At 44.4% G+C, this 23,881-nt stretch overlaps 1 protein-coding gene across 5 annotated transcripts in view; it reads right to left on the bottom strand.

The window, feature by feature from the left end:
• The window catches only part of LOC311220826 (ubiquitin-associated protein 2-like), a 114,500-nt gene that overhangs the window by 56,044 nt on the left and 34,575 nt on the right, over positions 1-23,881 (bottom strand). For all 5 annotated transcript variants that reach the window (XM_084304455.1, XM_084304456.1, XM_084304452.1 and 2 more), the window contains exons 5-6: positions 15,929-16,082; positions 14,119-14,196 (exon numbers count right to left, since the gene is read on the bottom strand). In XM_084304455.1, the coding sequence (XP_084160581.1) occupies positions 14,119-14,196; positions 15,929-16,082 (232 nt within the window). The remainder of the gene's footprint in view (positions 1-14,118; positions 14,197-15,928; positions 16,083-23,881) is intronic.

The raw sequence follows: 23,881 nt of genomic DNA, 5'->3' as shown, positions 1-23,881 counted from the left end.
TCAATATCTGAGGCCTTTCCAGTTGTGTGTTTGGTTTTCTTTGAGAACTATGATTTCATATTACAAGGACAGGAGCAGGTCAAGAGCTGCAGACTGAGAACAAAGCGATGTCTATTTTAATGACAAAATTATGCAGTAATTACAAGTTAGAAAGCAACTACAAGTTTACCAGAATACAAATATTATAATCTTAAATCCCCAATGCACGGGTTGTCCAAACATCAGAACTACCTAGCATAGGCAGTTTGAAATTGGATCAAAATTACCCCTTATTTTCAGGGTACTATTTAAAATGAGTTAGAGCAATAGTTCCAGGACATGGTAAAACCAGTTCGGGAAGTTCCTTTTCTAATGACTTTCCTTTCCTTCTGCTCACCACTCGTTCTCCCCCTTGCCCTAGTTCACTGTGCAAGTTTTGAAAGATTTCTTGTCATTTAAAATGTTACCTACCTACATTTTTAAGGACTTCTCAGAAGCACTGAGATACCAGGATAGCTTTATCCACATTTTGTCAGAGTTTACCCATACTCTATACAAGATACTGCTAGCTACAGGGAAGCTTTGAAAATCTGCAGAAGGATTTCCATCCAGGCACACATGGTATTTTTGTGGAACAGGAACACAGAACTGAAGCCTGACAATAGGCCAGGCCTGCTATCTCTACATTTTCCTCTATTTGCTCTCTTTTCACCATTGGCTGGAGAAAGGAGAGAGGTTAGCAAGGAGGTAACACCAGCTGCCATCCAGCAATTGCCAGCCCTCTTCACTGAGGGCACAACATGGGGCTGTGTATTTAGCCATAAATGTAATTCCCCCAAACCCCACTGTACCAACTGATCCTAACTCAGGCTCTGAACCTCCTGTTGGAGCCTCATGCCTCTCCTTCACCCAGCTGATATCCCCAACCTGGGGAGCTAGTCCATGGCATAAAGGGGTTGCAGCACTCAGACTCACAAAGACAGAAGCCAGTGCAGCATTTATTAATGGAGCACACAACAGAGGACAACATTTTTTTGGAAAAGCTCAGCTATGAAACAAATGAGGAGCTGCAAACCACAGAAACAGACAAGCAGCAATACGTTTGACTAAGGCAGACATCAGATATAGAAACATCAGCTAGAATAGCTAGCATGAAAGGAGGTAAAGCCTTCCCAGCCTCTCAAGTTCAAAAATCCCAAAGAATGACCTTAGCATATAAAGCGGAAGATGGTTGTAGCAAGTGAGGCTTACATAAGATGATGTACCAGCATCTGCACAATAAATTACCAGCTAAAAGCAACATTAAGAATCTCTAACAACTTTAAAGTATTTTGACTGTAAAAGAAATCACACTGTTTACGTTACAAGTCTTAGAAGACTATTAGCCAGCAAAGATTTGTCTGTATCAGATCACTTTGGAAATTAATCCCGAACTTGAAATTCAGTGGGTTCCCTTAATTTCACAAAACCATGTCAATGCTTTTTGTCAAAACAAATTCATTAACATTTTATCAAATGCTTACTCATTTCTGTTCCAGGAAACCAAGAGTGGGGAGCTATGCTTCAAGTTGATTCCAATTAATATTCCTGCTACTACCCTATCCAATGCCATAATTTTAAGTGATGAAATATTTAAAAGATTTTGTTTTCTTTAATATTTTAACACTGTTCAATCATGTGTTGTTTCCTTTTATGCTCTCCAGCACATCTCAGTCAACTAGGTTCACATTGGCATCACTTGGTCACTTTACAGTTAACTTCTCCAGCATTCATTCCAGAAAAGAAAGCAGGTGGGGAGATTTTCTGTTTCCAGTAAAACACACTGGGAGTTCAAAACTCCCATAATCACATTCCTGTTTTAGAAAAACCAACATCCTTACTAGTTCTGGCAAAGCAAATTCAAATATGTTCTTTTCCAACTGTGCTAAGGTTTTAAAACAAGAAAATGTTTAGATATGCAATTCTGGTTACAGAAGCTCATTTTCTTCCAGATATCTTTTCTTCTTAACTTTTTAAGATAAAAAATAGGCTATCACAAACACAATTTGGACTAGTCTGATATTTACGAAAAAGGCACACTGCTCTATTTTCTTACGTAGCCAGGAAATGTTTGAAAGGTTCCTTGTCAGGTACTTTAAATCCAAAATTAAAACCTCATGTTTTCCCCTTTCACTTTTATTTCTGTTTCGCTAGATTTAATTTGGTGTTGGTCTCCACATTTTTGCCATGTGCACATTGCTCTGAAAGAATGAAAAGGAAAGGAATTCAGGAACAGAAGTACAAGTGATAAATCCACTTTCACTTTGCAAACGAGTTGAATTGCTACACATGAATCTAATAATTTATGTGCTGAATGAAGCCGAGAAGTAGATCTACATACAATCTTGTCATTGACTACCGTCAAAGTCTGTGGAAACGTATAAGAGTTGAAACCACAACACCATTCCTCTGGACACAATCCTGATCTTCAGCCATTTGTAGCTCAGACACTTCCTGAGCCAAACAATTTACATAATTCACCAGCCTTGTTCATTCAGCATTGTTTTTCAATTTGGTTAGTTAGTTTGTTGTTATGTTTGTTGTTTTTTTTTTTTTTTTTTTTCCTGTGATTTTTTTTGAATACATTTGTCAAAACACCCCACATATAAATTTTCAGCATCCACAAGACCTTAAGTAAAGAGTTTCTCAGGTTAACTTCATATATTAAAACCACTTCCTTACATTCGTTCTGAACCTATAACTTACTGATTTAATATCCCCTCACTCATATTTGCATGAGTGATGAACTCATTTCCCCACAGAACTTTCTCGCTAGAAACTTTACAGATGTCTACCACAACCCTCTGTTTTGCAGTCTGCGAAGTCCTACTCTGGAGATATTCAAGGCCCGTCTGGATGCCTACCTGAGCAGCCTGCTCTAGGGAACCTGCTTTGGCAGGGGGGTTGGACCCGATGACCTCATGAGGTCCCTTCCAACCCCTACAATTCTGTGATTCTGTGATACTTTGCTTATTCCTTACATCCCATAAAAGCAATCTTCCCAGTACCTTTCAAAGTCTTTTTTCTTGCTCTACCATTCCCTTTTTAACATGGGGTAGAAGAGAGGGGGACAACCAGACCTGCACTTAAAACTGAAAATGAGGGAATAGTACCAAACAGAAACATCAAGAACTATTGTGCCTATATAGTTCTTTAATTTATATATAGCACTGCAGCTGTCTGAAACACAAATAAAGGGAATGTTTCAAGAATAAAGAGTCTTGAAGACATAACCATCAAATATAATCACTTTGATACAATTATCAATCACCATTATAGTATGTTTCTAACAGCAAAATCAAGCTCATTCAATAAATTCATTTGTGGAAAGACAGACGGGAAGGCGACGTTACAAAACCCAAGTTCCTTGACTCCTTTCCAAATGAAAGTTTACAAACACTTCGGCAAGCACAGATTAGCAACTGAGAAGCAAAGCAATTCCAGCAGGGATGTGTCCCGAATTGCATCCTGTGGCACACTTCTGCTTTCTCTTAATCACTCAGTACTGCATACTGAACTGGTTTCAGATAGGATAGTTAATTTTCCTCCTAGTAGACGGTAGGGTGCTGTGTTTTGAATTTAGGATGAGAAGAGTGCTGATAACATGCTGATGTTTTAACTGTTGCAGAGCAGTGCTTACACTAAGACAAGGACTTTTCAGCTTCTTGCTCTGTCCTGCCAGCAGGCAGGCTGGGGGTGCAGCAAGAGCTGGGAGGGGACAGACCCAGGACAGCTGACCCAAATTGGCCAAAGGGGTATTCCATACCATCTGATGTCATGCTGAACAATATATAGGGGTGGCTAGCCAGGGTGGGGGGGCCGGCTGCTCGGGGTTAGGCTGGGCATCAGTCAGCGGGTGGTGAGCAATTGCATTATGTATCACTTGTTTCGTACACAGTAGTAGTAGTACTGTTATCATTATTATCATTTCCCTTTCTTTTCTGTCCTAATAAACTGTCTCTATCTCAACCCACAGGTTTACATTTCTTTCTGACACCCTACCCATTCCCAGAGAGGGAGGGGGGAGGGGGAGCAAACGGCTGTGTGGTGCTGAGCTGCCGGCCAGGTTAAACCTCAACAGTCCTTTTGGCGCACAACGTGGGGCTCGAAGGGTTGAGATAATGACAGATCTGACCAGAGTGTGTTAAACTAAAATTGGTATAAGTATTAGACCTGCTTAATAGTTGCTAGTCACAGCATTGATTGCTTTGATCTCAGGTCTGCTGTGCCTGTTTTCGAAATTGAGTATTATAGCACGTTACTTTCTGTATGTGCTCCCTGTTGTGCTGTTTATCCTTTCCAGGCCCTGGTTTAAGATCATTATGGTACTGTGCAGTGCAACAGTGGCTTATGATATGATGAAATTTCTGGTCATGACTCTAACCTGGTATTTGTACTCAGCACTGTCATCAACTCTACTTTGGAAACCATATCTTGGAAACTATTAACAATTACACCTATTGCTTTTTTTCTTCAGGGAGCCAATCTGTGGAGGGGACAGGGGAAGATATTTTTTCCTACTTGTTCACTCTCCCTTTCTCCTTCACCGCCCTCTTATCCTCTGAGATACTTACAATAGTTCTCCAAGATGTTGGATATCCTTGGGATGTTCAGACTAGCATGCTGTTATTGTTATATCTCCTGAATGCACTTCAGGTTTTGTCTAAGGTTAAAAACCTACTTTGGAATCTCATCCAGAGATCTGTCCTGAGGCAGGATAGTTGTGACTGGCAGGGAGCGTGGGAGGATATAGGCAGGAATCTAGAGCAGTGGGCACCTCCAGTGCTTTGGAAATTCACCCCTGAACAACTGCAAAATCCTAAAATACTGATAGAATGCTTGAAAAAGGGGTGTCATGACTCTGGCAATACCACAGAGACACAAATCACTGCAACGTGCTAGGGCCTGGCCTATGCCTACTGAGCTGCAATCAATGCCACTATAACTCTAGTGACAGACCCTGTGGCCACTCCAAGTCCCATGACAGGCCCAACAGCCACTCCAACACCTGCAGCCACTGTAACCCCTACGACAGACCCCACAGCTGCTCCAGCCCATGACAGGCCCTGCAGTTCTTCCAATCCCTGCGAAAGGCCCTGCAGCTGGGTGCAAGTTGCCCCTGTAGCGAAGATAAAACAACGGATGCAAAAGTCATTTCGTTTAGAACACAGAGACACTCCTACTCAGACTGGGGAGGAAGACGATGACAAGATGGGCTACTCCGAAGTGGATGGGCCATCACATGAACGGGAAGATGAAGAAGAAGATATCACAAAAGCATCAATAACTTCAGAAGGCCTATCCCAGCATGAGCTACGAGATGTGCAAATAGATTTTGGTCACTGAATAGGTGAGCAGCTTGTCACCTGGCTGCTCCAGTGCTGGGACACCGGAGCCAATTGTGTGGAATTAGAGGGCAGGGAATCCAGGCAGCTGGGATCCTTTGCTAGAGACACAGGCATTGACAAAGCAATTGCAGATGGAGCACGACCTCACAGCCTCTGGAGGCGTTTCCTCTCAGCAGTGAAGGAAAGGTATCCCTTCAAGAAAGAACTTGTATGTCTACCAGTAAGTGGGCCACTATGGAGAAGGGAATCCAGTACCTGAGGGAATTAGCCATACGGGAGGTGATTTATGAGGATCCAGACCTCAGACAAACATCCACAGATCCAGATGAAGTCAGGTGTACACGACCCATGTGGCAGAAGTTTGTATGGAGTGCACCATCATCATATGCCAGCTCATTGGCAATAATGGCCTGGAAAGAGGATGAGGAACCCACAGTGGATGAAGTGGCTAAACAACTCCGGCAGTACGAAGAAAGTCTCTCCTCTTCCTTACAGGTCTGCGTCTCAGCTGTGGAGAAACTTTCTGAAGAGTTCCACCAACATAAAGATATTCTATCTTCCGCCCCACCTGAACAAACCAGTGTCCACCAACTAAAAGAGAATACTTTTGAGACATTGTCTGAAAAGTTCCACCAACTTGAAGAGAGATTATTTTCCTACCCACTCATACAAACCGGTGTCTCAGCTATCAAGGGTAAGTGTTCATCCACACAAGGAAGACGATATGGTGGGTACTCACCCCATGCCACCCTGTGGTTTTACCTAAGTGACCATGGAGAGGACATGAGAAAATGGGATGGAAAATCTATGTCGTGGTTTAACCCGGCCGGCAGCTAAACACCACGCAGCCGTTCGCTCACCCTCCCCCTCCCTCTCTGGGACGGGGGAGAGAGATGGAAAGTGGAGCCCGTGAGTTGAGATAAAGACAGTTTAATAAGACAGGAAAATAGTAATAACAATAACAATAATAATAATAATAATAATAATAATAATAATACAATGATGATAATAGTACTACTACTAATAATGTGTAAAAACAAGTGATGCACAATGCAATTGCTCACCACCCACTGACCGATGCCCAGCCTAACCCTGAGCAGTCCGGCGCCCCTCCCCCAGCTAGCCACCCCTATATATTGTTCAGCATGACGTCAGATGGTATGGAATACCCCTTTGGCTAGTTTGGCTCACCTGTCCTGGGTCTGTCCCCTCCCAGCTCTTACTGCACCCCCAGTCTGCCTGTTGGCAGGACAGAGCAAGAAGCTGAGACGTCCTTGGCTTGGTATAAGCACTGCTCTGCAACAATTAAAACATCGGGGTGTTATCAGCACTCTTCTCATCCTAAGCCAAAACATAGCATTCTACCAGCTACTAGGAAGAAAATTAACTCTGTTCTAACTGAAACCAGGACATCTACCATGACCCTAGAAGCACAGGTGTGTGAGTTGCAAAAGAAAACCATCGGGAAAAAGGGGTTCTCTGAAAAGCTTGCTGCTCCAACTTCCAGCAGGCAGTCCTTCAAACACAGAAACGAAGAAGATTCTGACCAGGGTTAGGGGGGCCCTGCCTCCAGCCAGGGGGATGAAAGGGACAATCGAGTTTATTGGACTGTGTGGATTCGATGGCCTGGCACGTCAGACGCACAGAAGTATAAGGCTTTAGTAGACACCGGTGCACAATGTACTCTAATGCCATCGAGCTATAAAGGGCCAGAGCCCATCTGTATTTATGGAGTGACAGGGGGGATCCCAGAAGTTAACTGTATTGGAGGTTGAAGTGAGTCTGACTGGGAATGAGTGGGAAAAGCACCGCATTGTGACTGGCCCGGATGCTCCGTACATCCTAGGCATAGACTATCTTAGAAGAGGATATTTCAAGGAACCAAAAGGGTTCCGGTGGGTTTTGGCATAGCTGCCTTAGAGACAGAAGGCATTAAACAATTATCTACCTTGCCCGGTCTCTCAGAGGACCCTTCTGTTGTGCGGTTGATGAGGGTCAAAAAACAGTGGGTGCCAATCGCCACCACAACTGTGCGTTGGTGGCAATATCGCACCAACTGAGACTCCCTGATTCCCATCCATAAGCTAATTCATCAATTGGAGAGCCAAGGAGTGATCAGCAAGACTCATTCACCTTTTAATAGTCCCACATGGCCAGTGTGAAAGTCTAATGGTGAGTGGAGACTAACAGTGGACTATCGTGGCCTGAACGAAGTCACACGACCACTGAGGGGTGCTGTGCCAAACATGCTAGAACTCCAGTACGAACTGGAATCAAAAGGCAGCTAAGTGGTACGCCACAATTGATATTGCTAATGCATTTTTCTCCATCCCTCTAGCAGCAGTTTGCTTCACTTGGAGGAGTGTCCAATACACCTGGATTCGGCTGCCCCTGGGGTGGAAACACAGCCCTACCATTTTCCATGGACTGATCCAGTTTGCGCTGGAGCAGGGGGAAGCTCCTGAACACCTGCAGTACATTGATAACATCATTGTGTGGGGTGACACAGCAGAGAAAGTTTTCGAGAAAGGGAAGAAAATAGTCCAAATCCTTCTGAAAGCCGGTTTTGCCATAAAACAAAATAAAGTCAAAGGACCTGCACGAGAGATCCAGTTTTTAGGAATAAAATGGCAAGATGGACGTCGTCAAATTCCAATGGATGTGATCAACAAAATAACAGCTATGTCTCCACCAACTAGCAAAAAGGAAATGCAAACTTTCCTAGGTGTCGTGGGGTTTTGGCACATTCCAAATTACAGTCTGACTGTAAACCCGCTCTACCAAGTAACCCGTAAGAAGAATGATTTTGAATGGTGCCCTGAGCAACGACAAGCCTTTGAACAAATCAAGCAGGAAATATGTCATGCAGAAGCCCTTGGGCCAGTCCAAACAGGACCAGATGTAAAGAATGTGCTCTACACTGCAGCCGGGGAGAATGGCCCCACCTGGAGCCTCTGGCAGAAAGAACCTGGGGAAACTCGAGGTCGACCCCCAGGGTTTTAGAGTCGGGGATACAGAGGATCTGAGGCCTGCTATACTCCAACCAAAAAGGAGATATTGGCAGCATATGAAGGAGTTCAATCTGCTTCAGAGGTGGTTGGTACTGAAGCGCAGCTCCTCCTGGCACCCCAACTGCCGGTACTAGGCTGGATGTTCAAAGGAAGGGGTCCCCTCTACACACCATGCAACTGATGCTACGTGGAGCAAGTAGGTTGCACTGATTACTCAGTGGGCTCGAATAGGAAACCCCCGTTGCCCAGGAATCTTGGAAGTGATTATGGACTGGCCAGAAGGCAAATTCTTTGGGATATCATCAGAGGAGGAGGTGGGTCGTGCTGAAGAAGCCCCACTGTACAACAAGCTACCAGAGAATGATAAGCAATATGCCCTGTTCACTGATGGGTACTGTCGTATTGTGGGAAAGCATCAGAGATGGAAGGCTGCTGTATGGAGTCCTACACAACGAATTGCAGAAGCTGCTGAGGGAGAAGGTGAATCGAGTCAGTTTTGTAAAGGTATGCCACGTAGATGCTCATGTGCCCAAGAGTCAGGCCACTGAAGGACATCAAAACAGCCAGCAGGTGGATCAGGCTGCTAAGATTGAAGTGGCTCAGGTGGACCTGGACTGGCAACATAAAGGTGAATTATTGTAGAGATGCAACATACAGATGGGCTCGTGTTTAAGGGGTGGACCTGACCATGGACACTATTGCACAGGTTATTCATGAATGTGAAATGTGCTGCAATTAAGCAAGCCAAACGGTCAAAGCCTCTTTGGTATGGAGGACAATGGCTGAAATATAAATATGGGGAGGCCTGGCAGATTGATTACATCACGCTCCCTTAAACCTGCAATGGCAAGCGCCACATACTTACAATGGTGGAAGCAACCACCGTATGGCTGGAAACATATCCTGTGCCCCATGCCACCGCCCGGAACACTATCCTGGGCCTTGAAAAGCAAGTCCTATGGCTACATGGCACCCCAGAAAGAATAGAGTCAGACAATGGGATTCATTTCCGAAACAACCTTTTAGACACTTGGGCCAAAGAACATGGCATTGAGTGGGTGTATCACATCCCCTATCATGCACCAGCCTCCGGGAAAGCTGAACGATACAATGGACTGTTAAAGACTACATTGAAAGCAATGGGTGCTGGGATATTCAAAAATTGGGATACACATTTGGCAAAGGCCACCTGGTTAGTCAATACTAGGGGATCTGCCAACCGAGTTGCACCTGCCCAATCAAACCTGCTATGTACTGTAGAAGGGGACAAAGTTCCTGTAGTGCACGTCAGAAACATGCTGGGTAAAACAGTCTGGGCTACTCCTGCCTCAGGAAAAGGCAAAACCATTTGTGGGATTTCTTTTGCTTTTGATAGAATTGGACAAGCACAGAGATGTGATGCAATGAGAACGGGCTTCAATATCTGACGATCTAACACCACACACTATCTCTTCTGCCCTAAAAAGACTGCTGTGACAGATGGAGCCCCAAGTCAGTCAAGACTAAACAAATTTAATGGACATTTCATATACATATATGAAGGTGGTGACTAACTGGAACGTATTGGGAAGCATGGAATCTAAGCATGACATAAATGGTATGGAATAAGGGGTGGATATTGTCCTGGTTTCAGCTAGGACAGAGTTAATTTTCCTCCTAGTAGATGGTAGGGTGCTGTGTTTTGAATTTAGGATGAGAAGAGTGCTGATAACATGCTGATGTCTTAATTTTTGCTGAGCAGTGCTTACACCAAGCCAAGGGCTTTTCAGCTTCTCGCTCTGTCCTGCCAGCGATCAGGCTATGGGTGTAGCAGGAGCTGGGAGGGGACAGACCCAGGACAGCTGACCCAAATTGGCCAAAGGGGTATTCCATACCATCTGACGTCATGCTTAACAATATATAGGGGTGGCTAGCTGGGGTGGGGGGCATCGGTTAGCAGGTGGTGAGCAATTGCATTGTGCATCACTTGTTTTGTACACATTATTATTAGTAGTACTATTACCGTCATCATTTTTATTATTATTATTATTTTCCTGTCTTAATAAACTGTCTTTATCTCAACCCACAGGCTTCATTTTCGTGATTCTCTCCCCCATCCCAGAGAGGGAGGGGGGAGGGTGAGCGAACGGCTGTGTGGTGTTTAGCTGCTGGCCGGGTTAAAGGACAACATGGATCTACTTCAAATCCCTGCTCTCCTGAGTGCCAACAACCAGCACTGTTTGTATGCTGTCTACATACCACCCTTCATAGTTGCAAGGAATGGCACAGTCATTAACAGAAGATCAGTCTGTAAATGGCACAGTCACAGAAGATCTACCACATCAGTAAACTACAGCACTTAGTGCTGCCTACAGCACTAAAGCTGAAATTCTTATAATCAAGCTTTGCTTTTTTCCTCCCCCAATGAATACTTCACTATCACCACTGAATCTACCCCATTTCTGCTGGTTTCAGTGCATGTCATTTCTTAAAATTATTTTTTTTCTACAATGAAGCAGTAATGTGATGGCCCAGCAAATCTCCCTCTAGAAAGCAGCCAGTAAGGTAATTCCAGCCTGAGAAGGTACCTTAAAATAGCTGGAGTACGTTGTTTGCATATTAGCTAACCCCTAATTTTGTATATGTTTCCTAGATTCCTACAAACACACTGCATGAAACATTTCCAAAAAAAAGGTCTCTGTTGTGATTACTGTTATCTATGGAGTGGTAATTCGTATCGAGAAAATGGTTGATATTAATAAAGAAGGGGGAGATGTGGGAGTGTGGCCATGGGGGTCGGCAAGCCCCGTGGTTGATGATAACATCAGACTCTTAACGATGAGGCCATCAGGAATGTAAAGAGTTTAGAGGGAACAAAGAAGGGTGATTCAGGAGAATCCATGCAGTCTCAGGGTTGCTTGTTCTCCAGCTATTACAGCATGGAAGTTTCTGGGGGTTTGCTGTTGTTGTTATTTGAAAAGTTGTTTGACCAATGAAAAGTTGTTTTTGAAAAGGACTGCTGTGGGGAGAAGAGCCTGCCCTCAAGATAAAAAAAGGCAACACGATGAAGTTACGTCATCAATAAAGAAGCAGAAAGAAGGAATGAAAAGGAACAGGCTAGCAGAACGGAGACCAGGACGGGAACAGGCACGTTGATCGCCTCATAAAGATAGGTTTGGCCAAACGTAGCAAACCGCTCAAAGAAGCTCATATAGAAAGTATCTGGAAATGGGCACACCAGAGCTGGGAAGAAGCTCAAGCTGAGAGAAGTGAACCCGCGCACACAACTGCCCCTCGCTGGTAAGCAGTTGTGCATTTAGGAGAATCATACGTCCTTAGGAACAAAGACTGTCCTGGTAACCTTACAGCTTATTCTTCTTATTAACAATCAGACAGTTTATGATCCTGAAATATGGGACCAAACTGAGGTCAAGGTGTGGGACTCTACAACTAAAAACGACAAGGTTGCAGTGGGATTGCTCAGCACCTGGCGAGCAGTCTTTGAGGCCTTAAAGAGCCATGTGGAGCCACAGTCAGAAACGTGTGGTTTGCCAGATAGTGAGGGAGCTGCGGGCTCGTTTACTGATCCGACTGCTATGCTATGGGCCCCTCTGCTGCTACAGCCATCGAAGGCTTTTGCTGTTACGACCCCTGTTGACCTGAACGTGCCTTTTGACCCAGGCCTCATTGGCCTTGAAATGGAGATGGATATGCTTTTCTTCGATCTGGGAAGAACGGGATACATAAGGCCCGAAGGCCAAGTTGCTTGACAACTTAAAGCGAGACATATTGTTCAAAAGGAATGGAAAATGGAGACTGTTAAATCATGGAACTTAAAGGATTGTTTGTTACCTTTCCTGATTGTACATATGTATAGGCATACTCGGGTTTAGCATGTAAAAGCAATGTTCTGTATATTTAGAATGTTTGATGTTTGTGTGTGCGTGTTGGTGGAGCGTAGACTGCCCGCACACCCAGTGCTGTTTACTTGCCTTTTATACCTTTTAGAAATATTCCTTTTATAAATATTACTAAATTCAGATTGAGTTGAGACTTCATTTATAACATTACCAATCTATATACTTTTAGCTGAAGTACTTTATCCCCAAATGTGACTATTATTTTGTTTAACAGCAAATAAAGACTACTGAATAAAATGGCAAAAGTTTTTTTCTTATATCTACTAATAACCAGGAGGTTATGCATCCCTGAAAAGATGTGAAATACACAGCTTTATGTCATTCCCTGTAGATTTCAAGGGCTTGCATTATTAAATTAAATTAGGTATTTCTTGCCATATAACACACACACTTGTAATATAATGATCCTGAAGCCATTCAAAGGATTTATCACAGACAGCTGAGGAGACTTCATCAAGACACTTTGTTCACATGAATGTAGAGTCTAAACTACTGGGTAGAGACACAGATACACTGTATACACTATCCCAGTGAACAGAAATTGGTTTAAGTTGTTCCTGTTTCTTCAGTCAGGTATGTCAGTTTGATACTGATGATTAAGTGCCTTGGCTTGAGACACAACGTTCATCTGGAGAGCGACAGAGTTGACAATGAACACAATGAATTGCTCTTAAAAACAAATCAAGAACTAGAACTTGAAATTAACCTTTAAGTTTCACGCAACAACTTAAAAAAAATCCTAACTTTGTATTTACAACTTGTATAAAGAATTATTGTATAAAGCAAACACTTAAAGCCTTAAGTTCCACCTATAACACTATATACCACACCCTCCCCTGCAAAGGGCTCTCTGCACAAGCCATTTCATGACTGCTGATCTGCTGATTACATGCACAACCAAGTCACTCACAACCCTCTGGAAGCTACACATCTTTGCATCTTTCCACTCCCTTCAAGATACAGATTTGGAGACAATGAAGTTGGATGTGCCAGTCATTGAATGCCTCGTTACTGGATATTCCAAAGAGAAGAGTCCTTTTTTGAAGGTAGGAATGTTTTTCCATAACTTGGACATTACTTATTATGTTAGCCCTGCTGTGCACTTCATCAGTTTAATACCCATCTCCCAATACAATCTCAGGTTACCCATTTCCCTTCCTCTTGCTTTAAGAAAAACAAGCTTCTTTCCACTCAAACCCATGAAAATCCAAACAAACTATGCATCCCTTGATTCCGCATCAAGTCCATTGTCAACATCTTTCCCATCTCTTTTACAGGATGCACAATTCTACCTGTGACTCCACAGTGATCTTTCCACACCTCTCCTTATCAACAACTTCATGCCAAAACTTCTCTCACCAAAAAGCTGCTAAGTTAGCTAATGCTCTCTGACTGGGTACTGAAAGCAGAAGACAAACCTAACAACAGGATCTACCCCAAAGAAATGGGGCAAGCACACAACAAATCCCTCCCCGAGAGCTCCACAGATGGAATCTTGTGCTTTCCTGCTGCCAATGTACATCTTGAAGAGCCCAGTGCACTCCAACTTCCAGGCCACCATTATTCGATCTGGGAAAACAGTTCTCGATAGCCAGAGCACACCAGCATACCACACGAAAAATTGCAAAAATAATTGATATAAATCACCTTTAAGCCACTCTAAGACCAAACAATGAGAAGGTCTATAGGGGGTGGCAAGTAACTAAATTAAAAGTGGCTGAAGTGCTTATGGAATCAAAGGATAACCAAATGCTTAAGTTTTTAAGTAAACACATGCGGGGGGGGGATTCCATTTCAGGAAATGAAATCAGGGCCAGTCCCACACCAATGCCACCATCTCACCTCTCCCACGGCCACGTTTTCCACAATCTGAAGGCCTGTCTCCTTGATTGTTGTCCAATCCATTCTCTTCATCTCTAACTGTGGAGAGAAGACAGCTTAACAGAAATTTTAGAGATTCATACATAAGACAATATAGCCATCTGCTTAAATTGAATCCTTTGAAAAGGAAATATAAGATTTTCAGAGTGGTATGGTCAAGATATCTCAGTCACCCCTCTTCTTTGCAGGCCTAGCCACAAGCAAGTTGCTTACTTGGAATTTGACAATTAGAAAGGAAAACGTCTGTTAAGAGGGAAACATATCAGACGCTTATTTTTTGAAGAAGTGCAGCGCTTTGCAGCCTACCCTATTAAATTAGTTATAGTCCCACTTCTCTGAATAGGGAAGAAACGAACTGCCTCATACTTTACTTTCTTGTGAATGTGTTAGTTGGCAACAGTGGAAGAATAAGGGATAACCAAGAACACCAAATCTCCTATCTGTCAGTGTCACATCCCTACACAACAAGAATTTAACTCTCCTCTGTATTTAAATCAGAGGATGGTGGTGACAGAAGGCTAGATGTTTGAAAAGCACTACAACTTCTATTTTGTGGGAAACTGCTGAGTAGATATGTAGATATTCTGAAAGATGGCTGGCTCCCTGAAGAAAATTGATGACTGTCCACTTAAAACACTGCTGAGTATTTTGTATTGCACAGTTTGTCCTAATAGCAGCAGCAAAACCATTAACACATGCATAAAAAGGTGGGAAGAAAACACAAGATCTGGTAACCATCTGAAAATCTTTAGTTTCAGTTTAGGAAAGAAACAAACAGCATCTGTTTCTGGCAAAAATCTTGCCTCTCACTTTCATTTTTGATGTTACTCTATTCTACAGAGCTTCTCAATGCTTTCAACGGCACAATATTTTAATATATTCCAATAATTAATTAGAAAAGTTGGCGATTGTTGTAAATATTTTTTCCTGCTTCTAAAGGAAAAGGATTGTTGTTTTTTTTTCATCTCTCTCCATTCTCTGCTCATTTGTCAGTGCTGTTGATGGCTCTTATAGGCAATACATGTAGCTTAGACATTGCTAAGAAAGCTTAGTAGAAAAAGGCTACGTGAATCCAATAGCAATTTAATGTGTTTGAGGACTTGTTAGTGTTAGGTCAGAGGTTGGACTAGGTGATCCTGGAGGTCTCTTCCAACCTGGATGATACTGTGATGCTACCTGCTTTGGAAAATATTAGTCCTCTTTTGCACAAGGTCCTATTGGACCTGTATAAACTGTAGCTTTTTCTTTTTTTTTTTAATGTTTTAGTTCACAAAGCACTTTCTCCGTTGTAGTAACTCACCCGTGGCTGGCTTACGTCAGTAATACATGCTAGAGATCGATAATGATCCCAGTCTTTTCATTCCCCTTATGAGAAGATGAGAACATTTTCAGGTTCTCCCACTCATAAAAGGAGATGGAGTCAAAGCTGGATATTTTTTTCATTAAAAGAAACAAAGTATATCAGCTGTGCAGTGAAATACTTGCTCTCAGTCTTACAAAGACTCAATTATAAAACTTAAATAAAAGACCAGTAAGCACAAGATCAATTAATAAAAAAAAAAAAGGACAGAAACTGAAAAATACAAGCACAGACTATCCCAAAACTAAGTCACGTAGAGAGATCAAGCATACCTGTCATGTAAACAAGTTATAACCACTTAGGCACGGAGCTATACCTCTGACATTTTTATTCCATTACGCATTTGCTCTCAACCAGTTTCACCTGCAAGAAAAGTGCCTGAAGCTTTTAAAAATGAACCCCCGTACGTACACTCTCGGCAACGGCTGCCTCCTCTTCCCCGTCTGTTGGAACTTCCCCGTCCACGACTCACTTCTCTGTCCCCTCGTTTTTCTCTGTTCTCTTTGTTTTCTGAACTTTCTTTTCCAAGGCTTTTCTTCTTTCCCCCTACAGTCTCCCAAGAAGTCTATTTGGATAGAATAGAATTAGATATAAACGTCAAAAAGAAAGAGGCTTCTCTGTATACTACTGCCTCTCACCCCTCCAGGTCATAGGAAAAAACAAGTTTTTGTATAATATCACATCAGTAAATACCTACCAGAAATTACACTGACACAAGTGGAAAACCAGGCTGTATTTTTTAGGAAAAGACAAGAAAGAAACAACTTACAGAACTTGAACTTTCTTATGAAGTGTGAGAACACCAAATATTTCCAGCTATACATTAATTATAAAAATTTTATATATCAATTTTAACTAGTCCAAAGAAGCCTAAATAAAACCACAACATAGAAAAAACAGAGCAACATTTTCCCTTTTAACTACCTCCATAAACCTAACAAGGGAAAACGCACAGAGTGTAGTATAACTGCCTAAAGCAACTAATAAAATAAAACAAATATTCACATTTTAAAGAAAATGTACAGCATCTGTAGCAGGAAGAACGGCCGAAAACACGACACACACTAGTATGGTCAGATCATGCTCTCTATTACCCAAATAGCCTGACTATTTTTATAGCCAATTTAATAGGGGCGGATAGTGTCTCACACAAGATTATTGGTCAAAAGCACTCAGACAAACAACTGCAAGAAAACAACCCCACCTGCAAGAAAACAACCCCCTTGTGATTAGCAGTCACGTAGATCCCGTACTTGAAGCCAGCTGCTGGCAACAATATTTTTCTAAATTCCTCAATTGGGCGATGTGGGAACACTGTCATGGGAACTTCTCATAGTCGTCCAGGTAGCTTGATTTGCTCAGCTGCAGCAAGCCATGGGATCTTTGCTGTTTCAAAAATCCCTCAACAATTCCCCCTTTTTCTTTTTGAGCAAACCAAGCCCGATGTAGCACTTTTACAAGTAACCCTTTAACCACATTTATTACAATACAACACAAAATGATTGCGTGATTAACACCACAACAAATAGAATCCTTAATCCCTCTCTGATTAATCCCAGTAACCATCTAGGCATCGTTCCAAACAAATCAGTGAGCCATTGATTGAAAGGACTGATATCATATTGAATCTTTCTGATGCGCTCTTTCAGGAAAGTAATGGATTTGTGAATTGACTCATTATGATCACAAAGGTTCATGCAGCACATACCCTCAAAGTCCTCACACCCACGCCCTTGAGCCAGGAGCAAGAAGTCAATAGCAGCTCCATCCTGTAAGAGCTCACGGCGCAGACTATTTTGATCTTGTAACATCTCCTCAAGTATCTCTGTCGTGGCATTGGCTTGCTTCTCAGCCCAGCATGCCAATTTTTCTAAGTTATTAAGTGTGGCCGCAGCTGCTGCTCCTGGCACTAAAATTGCCAATGCTGCTCTAGCTGCAACCCCACACAATTCAACATTATCATTGCAATCCAGTGTGAGCAATGCCCGTTTATGTCTGGTGATCTCACGCAACTGTGAAAAGCTAGGAGCAAATATAGTAAGTTTACCTAAGTAACATGGACCTCCGATAGCATTTGCAGGGATACCTTGCCAGTCCCTATCCCCGCAAATCAGAAAAACATCAGGAGGTAAGGCCATAGCTGTACGATTGTTCCAAATGCTGTAGTTGTTACCTCTTGTCTCCGCGCCTTAAGCCCCTAAACCCTGCCTAGCAGTGTCATTGTAACCACAGGTGTTACTTGTATTTCTGTACCTGTATGGCCCTTTCCAAGTTCCTGTAGGAGGATCTCAGTAATTCATTCTTATTTGTGGTAACACATTTGGTGCTGCTATATTTATTGTTTGAAAATGAATACTCGCAGGAGGGTCTTCTTGGTCCCTAGTCAAACATAAGTGATTCAAGACAAACACCACCTCGGACAATCGCTCATCAATGTTCTTGATCTCTTTTAACCTCACTAATTGTTCCTTTAAAACCTGATGTGATCGTTCAACCATCACTTGGCCCGTGGGAGAATATGGAACACCTGTGATATGCTTTACTCCCCACATTTTCATAAATTTTCTAACCCTTTTGCTGACATACGCTGGACCATCGTCCGTCTTGATCTGCTGTGGCACTCCCATAATGGCCACACACACCATCAGATGTCTACGCACAAGGTGTGCTTTTACTCCCCCCTGTGCCGTTGCCCATATGAATCCTGAAAAAGTATCAATACTCACCAATTTGTCTACTTGTGAATTACCTTCTATTAACTCAATTGAGAACTGGTGACTACGTATATGGATAACACAGTAAGGTGCAGTTCTCCCCTGAATGGCATCTCGCAGCTGCAGAAACAATAACAATCTGTCCCTCTTAGTTTGCCATATCAAGGCATCCTCTATCCGTTTTACCATATTGACAACATACAGAAAGCCTGAGACGAAATTAATTGGCTCATGCATCCAGCACTGACAAGCCCAAACAACTGCAGACAATGCCAATGTTTGTAATGAATCCCCTGTCTCCCCCGGAATTATGTATTTCTCCCAACTTCCGTTCTCGTACCACACACACACAGCCTTCCTACTTGCTGCACCTGCATCAGTGTATACAGTGCGACCCACCACTGGTCGGGACGAAAGCCGTGGTACTATCTGCCATTTATATGATCTTATAACTTGCCAGAGAGGCCCCTTTGGAGTTCAGGAATGTACCAATCCCGGGTAATCTAACACAGCTTCTTGTAGTGGTATGGATTGCTGTAAACACCATTCCAAGTGATCCTGGCAGATCTCCTGGTTCCTGCCCGCTGATCTCAATACTTTGAGAGCGACCCTCACGTACTAACTCTGCGATAGCTTCTGCCCGTGTCAGAACACTCATTTTTGGCTGAATCAGTAGGAAAATCCATTCCAGAACTCGAAAATGCTGCCCTATCATTCCACCCTTGCCATCACCTTTGTCACTTATACTACTCCTATTACCCGTGCTATTAGTGTCAGTGGCATCCTCCTGATACTGTTTCTGTCTTTGTCGCCCCTTACTCTCCCCCTTGTCTTTTTGCCACTGACCAAGCACCGCAAATGGATGAGACACATGATTGCTAATTGTGAAGGAGAGTGCTATGTGCTATACGGCTGCAACCTTAGAAGCTATTTGTGAAAGAGCCTGCCGGTGGTCATTTGTTAGTGTAATCTGCAGCTCTGCACTCCTGCACCGCAATAAAGGTAGTAATATAGCTAAGTCGTCATTAGTAATCCGTACAATGTGCCAACCCCACTGAATATTATCCAGGAACATTTGTACATTTATCAAATTATGTAACACCATAGTTATATCACCTTTCTGGGGACGAATAGTAGAGTCTGACATTTTCCATCCCAAGTATAGCCATGGCTGTTTCTGTTGAACCTTCTCTGGGGCTATCTTCAACCCTGTTGCTTCAAAAGTATCCCGAATAAACTTTAAATCTGAATCCTGGAAGCATTCTGGCCTACCAAACCGAATGTTATCCATACAATGGTAAATAATTATGTCACACCACGCTGCCCGAATTGGTTGTAATGCCCAGGCCACATATAATTGACATAATGTAGGGGAATTCCTCATCCCCTGTAGAAGCACTAGCCATTCATAGCGCTTTGACGGGGCCTGTTTGTTAATGGAGGGTACCGTAAAAGCAAATCTCTGACAGTCCTGTGCCACCACATCTGGTTGCCTGGACTGATTGATAAATTTAGCATGTGGTTCCCCAGGGGCCTGTTCTACAGATGCGAATGGAGATGCTTTCTTTTCCCCTGGGAGACTAAGAAGAGCCCTCAGTGCGAGCTGCGCAGCTGTTTGGTGAATAATTGCAGGGAACTGCAGCTGAATCTGGGTATTGAGATAAGGATCCGTTCCCATTAACATCGCTGCAGTAATCCCATACAGAGGGTCCCCCGGTTGACGCGGTTGACCCGCTTCCCCCTGTGGTAACTGCAACCATTCCCTTTCAAACAATAACAATGGGGAAGGAGTTAACATTAAACGCGCCAAGTTTCAACAGTCAAGTGGACACATTGGTTTCGCTTGAAAAATCCATTGAATTATCTGTTGAGCCGCCTGGGATTGTAATCCATAGTCCAAAACCATTTTTCGAGCTTGTTGTAAAAGCTTGCAGTCATGTGGCTGCCACAACCAAGTGCCTTGCACAGGGTCGATAATAATAGGGCAGGCCAAGGATGTAGCACGCCTATGCCCCTCTATGAAAGCATCACATATGATGTCGGAGCACCTGTCCCTCCTTGGTGCCGACGGTGTTGTAGCAACGGATAATGAGGGAGTCGGCTCCGGTGGGGCAGACGAGAGAGGAGGCTCCTCTGAATCCGTAAGTTTTAAGTTCTCAAATTTCACTAGCAGTTCTTGGAACAACTCCTCCAGTGAAGGTCAATTTTCGCAAGCTGCTGCTGCACCTCTCATTGACGAAGCATCCCGAGTGGATTTATTGCTGCCTGGCAGCGGCACAGATGCTGGCAGCACAGCTTTATCAAGATTTTCCGGCACGGGGGGGTGGGGAGGGCAGCCCCCACTCCACATCAGCACTCTGCCCCGATAGTCCCTCAGTTATTTCTGCCGCTGATTCCTTTATTGGAGAGGTCATATCCCTAACCGCGGTGGGTGCAAGAACCAACGATAAAGATCGTGTCAGCCGCATTCCTGAGGTCTCAGGTTTCGTACTCGGCGGTCTGTCAGTCCCAGACGGTACTGAGAAAGCTTGCGCCACCGCCATAGCCAGCTGCCATTTCCACAGACGCCTCTGATCTCCCATAGCAACTGGACTCCGGATGTCCTGCATCTCACCGCAATACGTCACTTTTCCGCGTCTCACCGCAATTCCTCTGTTCCCGCATCTCACCGCGATCTGTATCAGTCAATCAATCTCCGTGTCTCACCGCAATCTCTATCAATCTCCGCATCTCACCGCTATCTCTATCAATCAATCTCCGCGTCTCACCTCAATCTGTATCAACCAATCAATCAATCTCCACGTCTCACCGTGATCTCTATCAATCAATCTCGGTGTCTCACCGCGATCTCTGTATCCATCAATCAATCTCCGCGGCCTACCGCGATCTCTATATTTGGATCTGTGCTCAGAGTCTCTCAGCATCTCTCAGCCTGTTCGTGCGCCATATGTTGCAGGAAGAACGGCCGAAAACATGACAGACACTAGTATGGTCAGATCATGCTCTCTCTTTATTACCCAAATAGTCTAACTTTTATAGCAAACTTAACAGGGGCGGATAGTGTCTCACACAAGATTATTGGTCAAAAGCACTCAGACAAACAACTACAAGAAAACAACCCCCTTGTGATTAGCAGTCACGTAGATCCCGTACTTGAAGTCAACTGCTGGCAACAATATTTTTCTAAATTCCTCAATTGGGCGATGTGGGAACACTGCCATGGGAACTTTTCATAGTTGTCCTGGTAGCTTGGTTTACTCAGCTGCAGCAAGCCATGGGATCTTTGCTGTTTCAAAAATCCCTCAACAAGCATCGAAGAAGAGGCTTTCAGGGTAGGGCATAGCTGCATTACCTGAATGTTCCCTAAGCTTCTAACCTTAGATGCTATCACGCTGGGGAAACTTGGTGTGCTAGCCCTAAGGAACAGTACGGATCATAGAGTGGAGTGGAGACACCATGGCTAAGCTCTGTACCAGGTGGGGACTCTATTGTTCTTGTGCACACCAGGACCGATAAGCTGCACTTTTTGCTACCCTGAGCCAAGGACCTGTCATGTTTTGACAAATGCCGTACTCTAGTGTACTTCTGCTCATTATAATATCATTATAATACCAAAACACACCTCCATCCCAAAAGCGACCCACCTCCAAGGTGCAACCACCCCGCACTGAGCACGTGCTCTGAATTTCTTGGAGCCTATACCATTAAACAGAGACGGGAGAACTTTTCACCAATCATAACTAAGATATGCTTGACTAGAGTCACTCAAGCTCCACCTAAAAGATAGAAAATAATATAAATTGGGGATGTTAGGGGAAGATACCACCGTCAGGGGAGATACCATCCCGAGTGAATACACCGTCCCAAGGACCTCCTGACTCCTGGGATCAGTCGACGGGCTGAGCCTCTCATCCACCCATTGGGATGCCTTTTGGTGAGATTTGAAGACTTGGTTATGACAGAATCACAGAATTGTAGGGGTTGAAAGGGACATCAAGAGATCATCGGGTCAAATCTCCCTCTGCCAAAGCAGGTTTTCCCTAGACCAGGTTGCCCAGGTAGGCATCCAGACAGGCCTTAAATATCTCCAGAGAAGGAGACTCCACAACCTCCCTAGGCAGCCTGTTCCAAGTGCTCCATCACCCTCACCGTGAAGAAGGTCTTTCGCATGTTGGTACAGAACTTCCTGTGTTCCATCTTGTGACCATTACACCTTGTCCTGTCCCCACAAACCACTGAGAAGAGGTTGGCCAAATCCCTCTGTCTCCCACACCTCAGGTATTTATACACATTGATGAGATCCCCTCTCAGTCTTCTTTTCTCCAGGCTGAACAGACCCAGGTCTCTCAGCCTTTCCTCATAAGGAAGATGCTCCAGGCCCCGTATCATCTTTGTGGCCCTCCGCTGGATTCTTTCCAGGAGATCCCTGTCTTTCTTGTACCGGGGAGCCCAGAACTGGACACAGTACCCCAGGTGAGGCCTGCCCAGGGCAGAGTAGAGGGGGAGGATCACCTCCCTTGACCTGCTGGCCACACTCCCTTTTAATGCATGCCAGGATCCCATTGGCCTTCTTGGCCATGAGGGCACACTGCTGGCTCATGGTCAACCTGTCGTCCACCAGGACCCCCAGGGTCCTTCTCCTCAGAGCTCCTCTCCAGCAGGTCGTCCTCCAGCCTGCACTGATAGATGTGGTTGTTCCTTCCCAGGTGCAGGACTCTACACTTGCTCTTGTTAAGCCTCATTTGGTTTCTTCCATGCCCAGCTTTCCAACCTGTCCAGGTCTCATTGAATGGCAGCACAGCCTTCTGGCGTGTCAGCCACTCCTCCCTGTGTCATCGGCGTACTTGCTGAGGGTGTATGCTATTCCCTCATCAAGGTCGTCGATGAAGATGTTGAACAAGACTGGACCCAGCACCAACCCCTGGGGAACACCGCTAGTCATGGGTCTCCAGACAGACTCTGCGCCACAAATCACCACCCTCTGAGCTCAGCCAGTCAGCCAGTTCTCAACCTACCTTCATTGTCATCACGCAGCACTTACGTGGCAACCAGGTGATCAGGCCCAGTCAGCATGGGTTTATGAAAGGCAGGTCCTGCTTAACGAACCTGATCTCCTTCTGTGACAAAGTGACACGCTTGGTAGATGAGGGAAAGGCTGTGGATGTGGTCTACCAGGGAGAGTGGTCTACCACTCTCTATGGCCTTTCAGGGAGTGTCTGAGCCTGTTCCTGCCATCAGCGGGAGGCAGAGAAACTGCGTGCGTGAGGTGCGAGCAGGTGGATGACCTGGTCCGCATGGTGGCAGAGCTCAAGGAGGAGGTGGAGAGGTTGAGGGCCATCAGGGAGTGTGAGCGAGAGAGAGACTTCTGGAGTAACTCCCTGCAGGGCCTCAAGGGGAGGTACCGAGGTGAGACTCCTCAAATGGGGGTGGACCCCCTGCCCTGTAGCTGTCGGGCAGAGGGAGGGGATCTGGGAGCTGAGGAGGAATGGAAACAGGTCCCTGCTCGACATCGCAGGCGACGCCCTCCCCTTCCGGCCCCGCATTACGAAGTGCCCTTACACAACAGGTTTGAGGCCCTGGAGCTCGACAGACCAGTAGCTGAGGAAGAGGTAGCAAGTGTTCCCAGGAGGATGCCTAGGGCGAGGAGGTC

This window comes from Netta rufina (genome assembly GCF_964035555.1).
Source record: "Netta rufina genome assembly, chromosome: W".
NCBI classification, from domain to species: Eukaryota; Metazoa; Chordata; class Aves; order Anseriformes; family Anatidae; genus Netta; species Netta rufina.
This window is presented reverse-complemented; position numbering and strand designations above follow the sequence as displayed.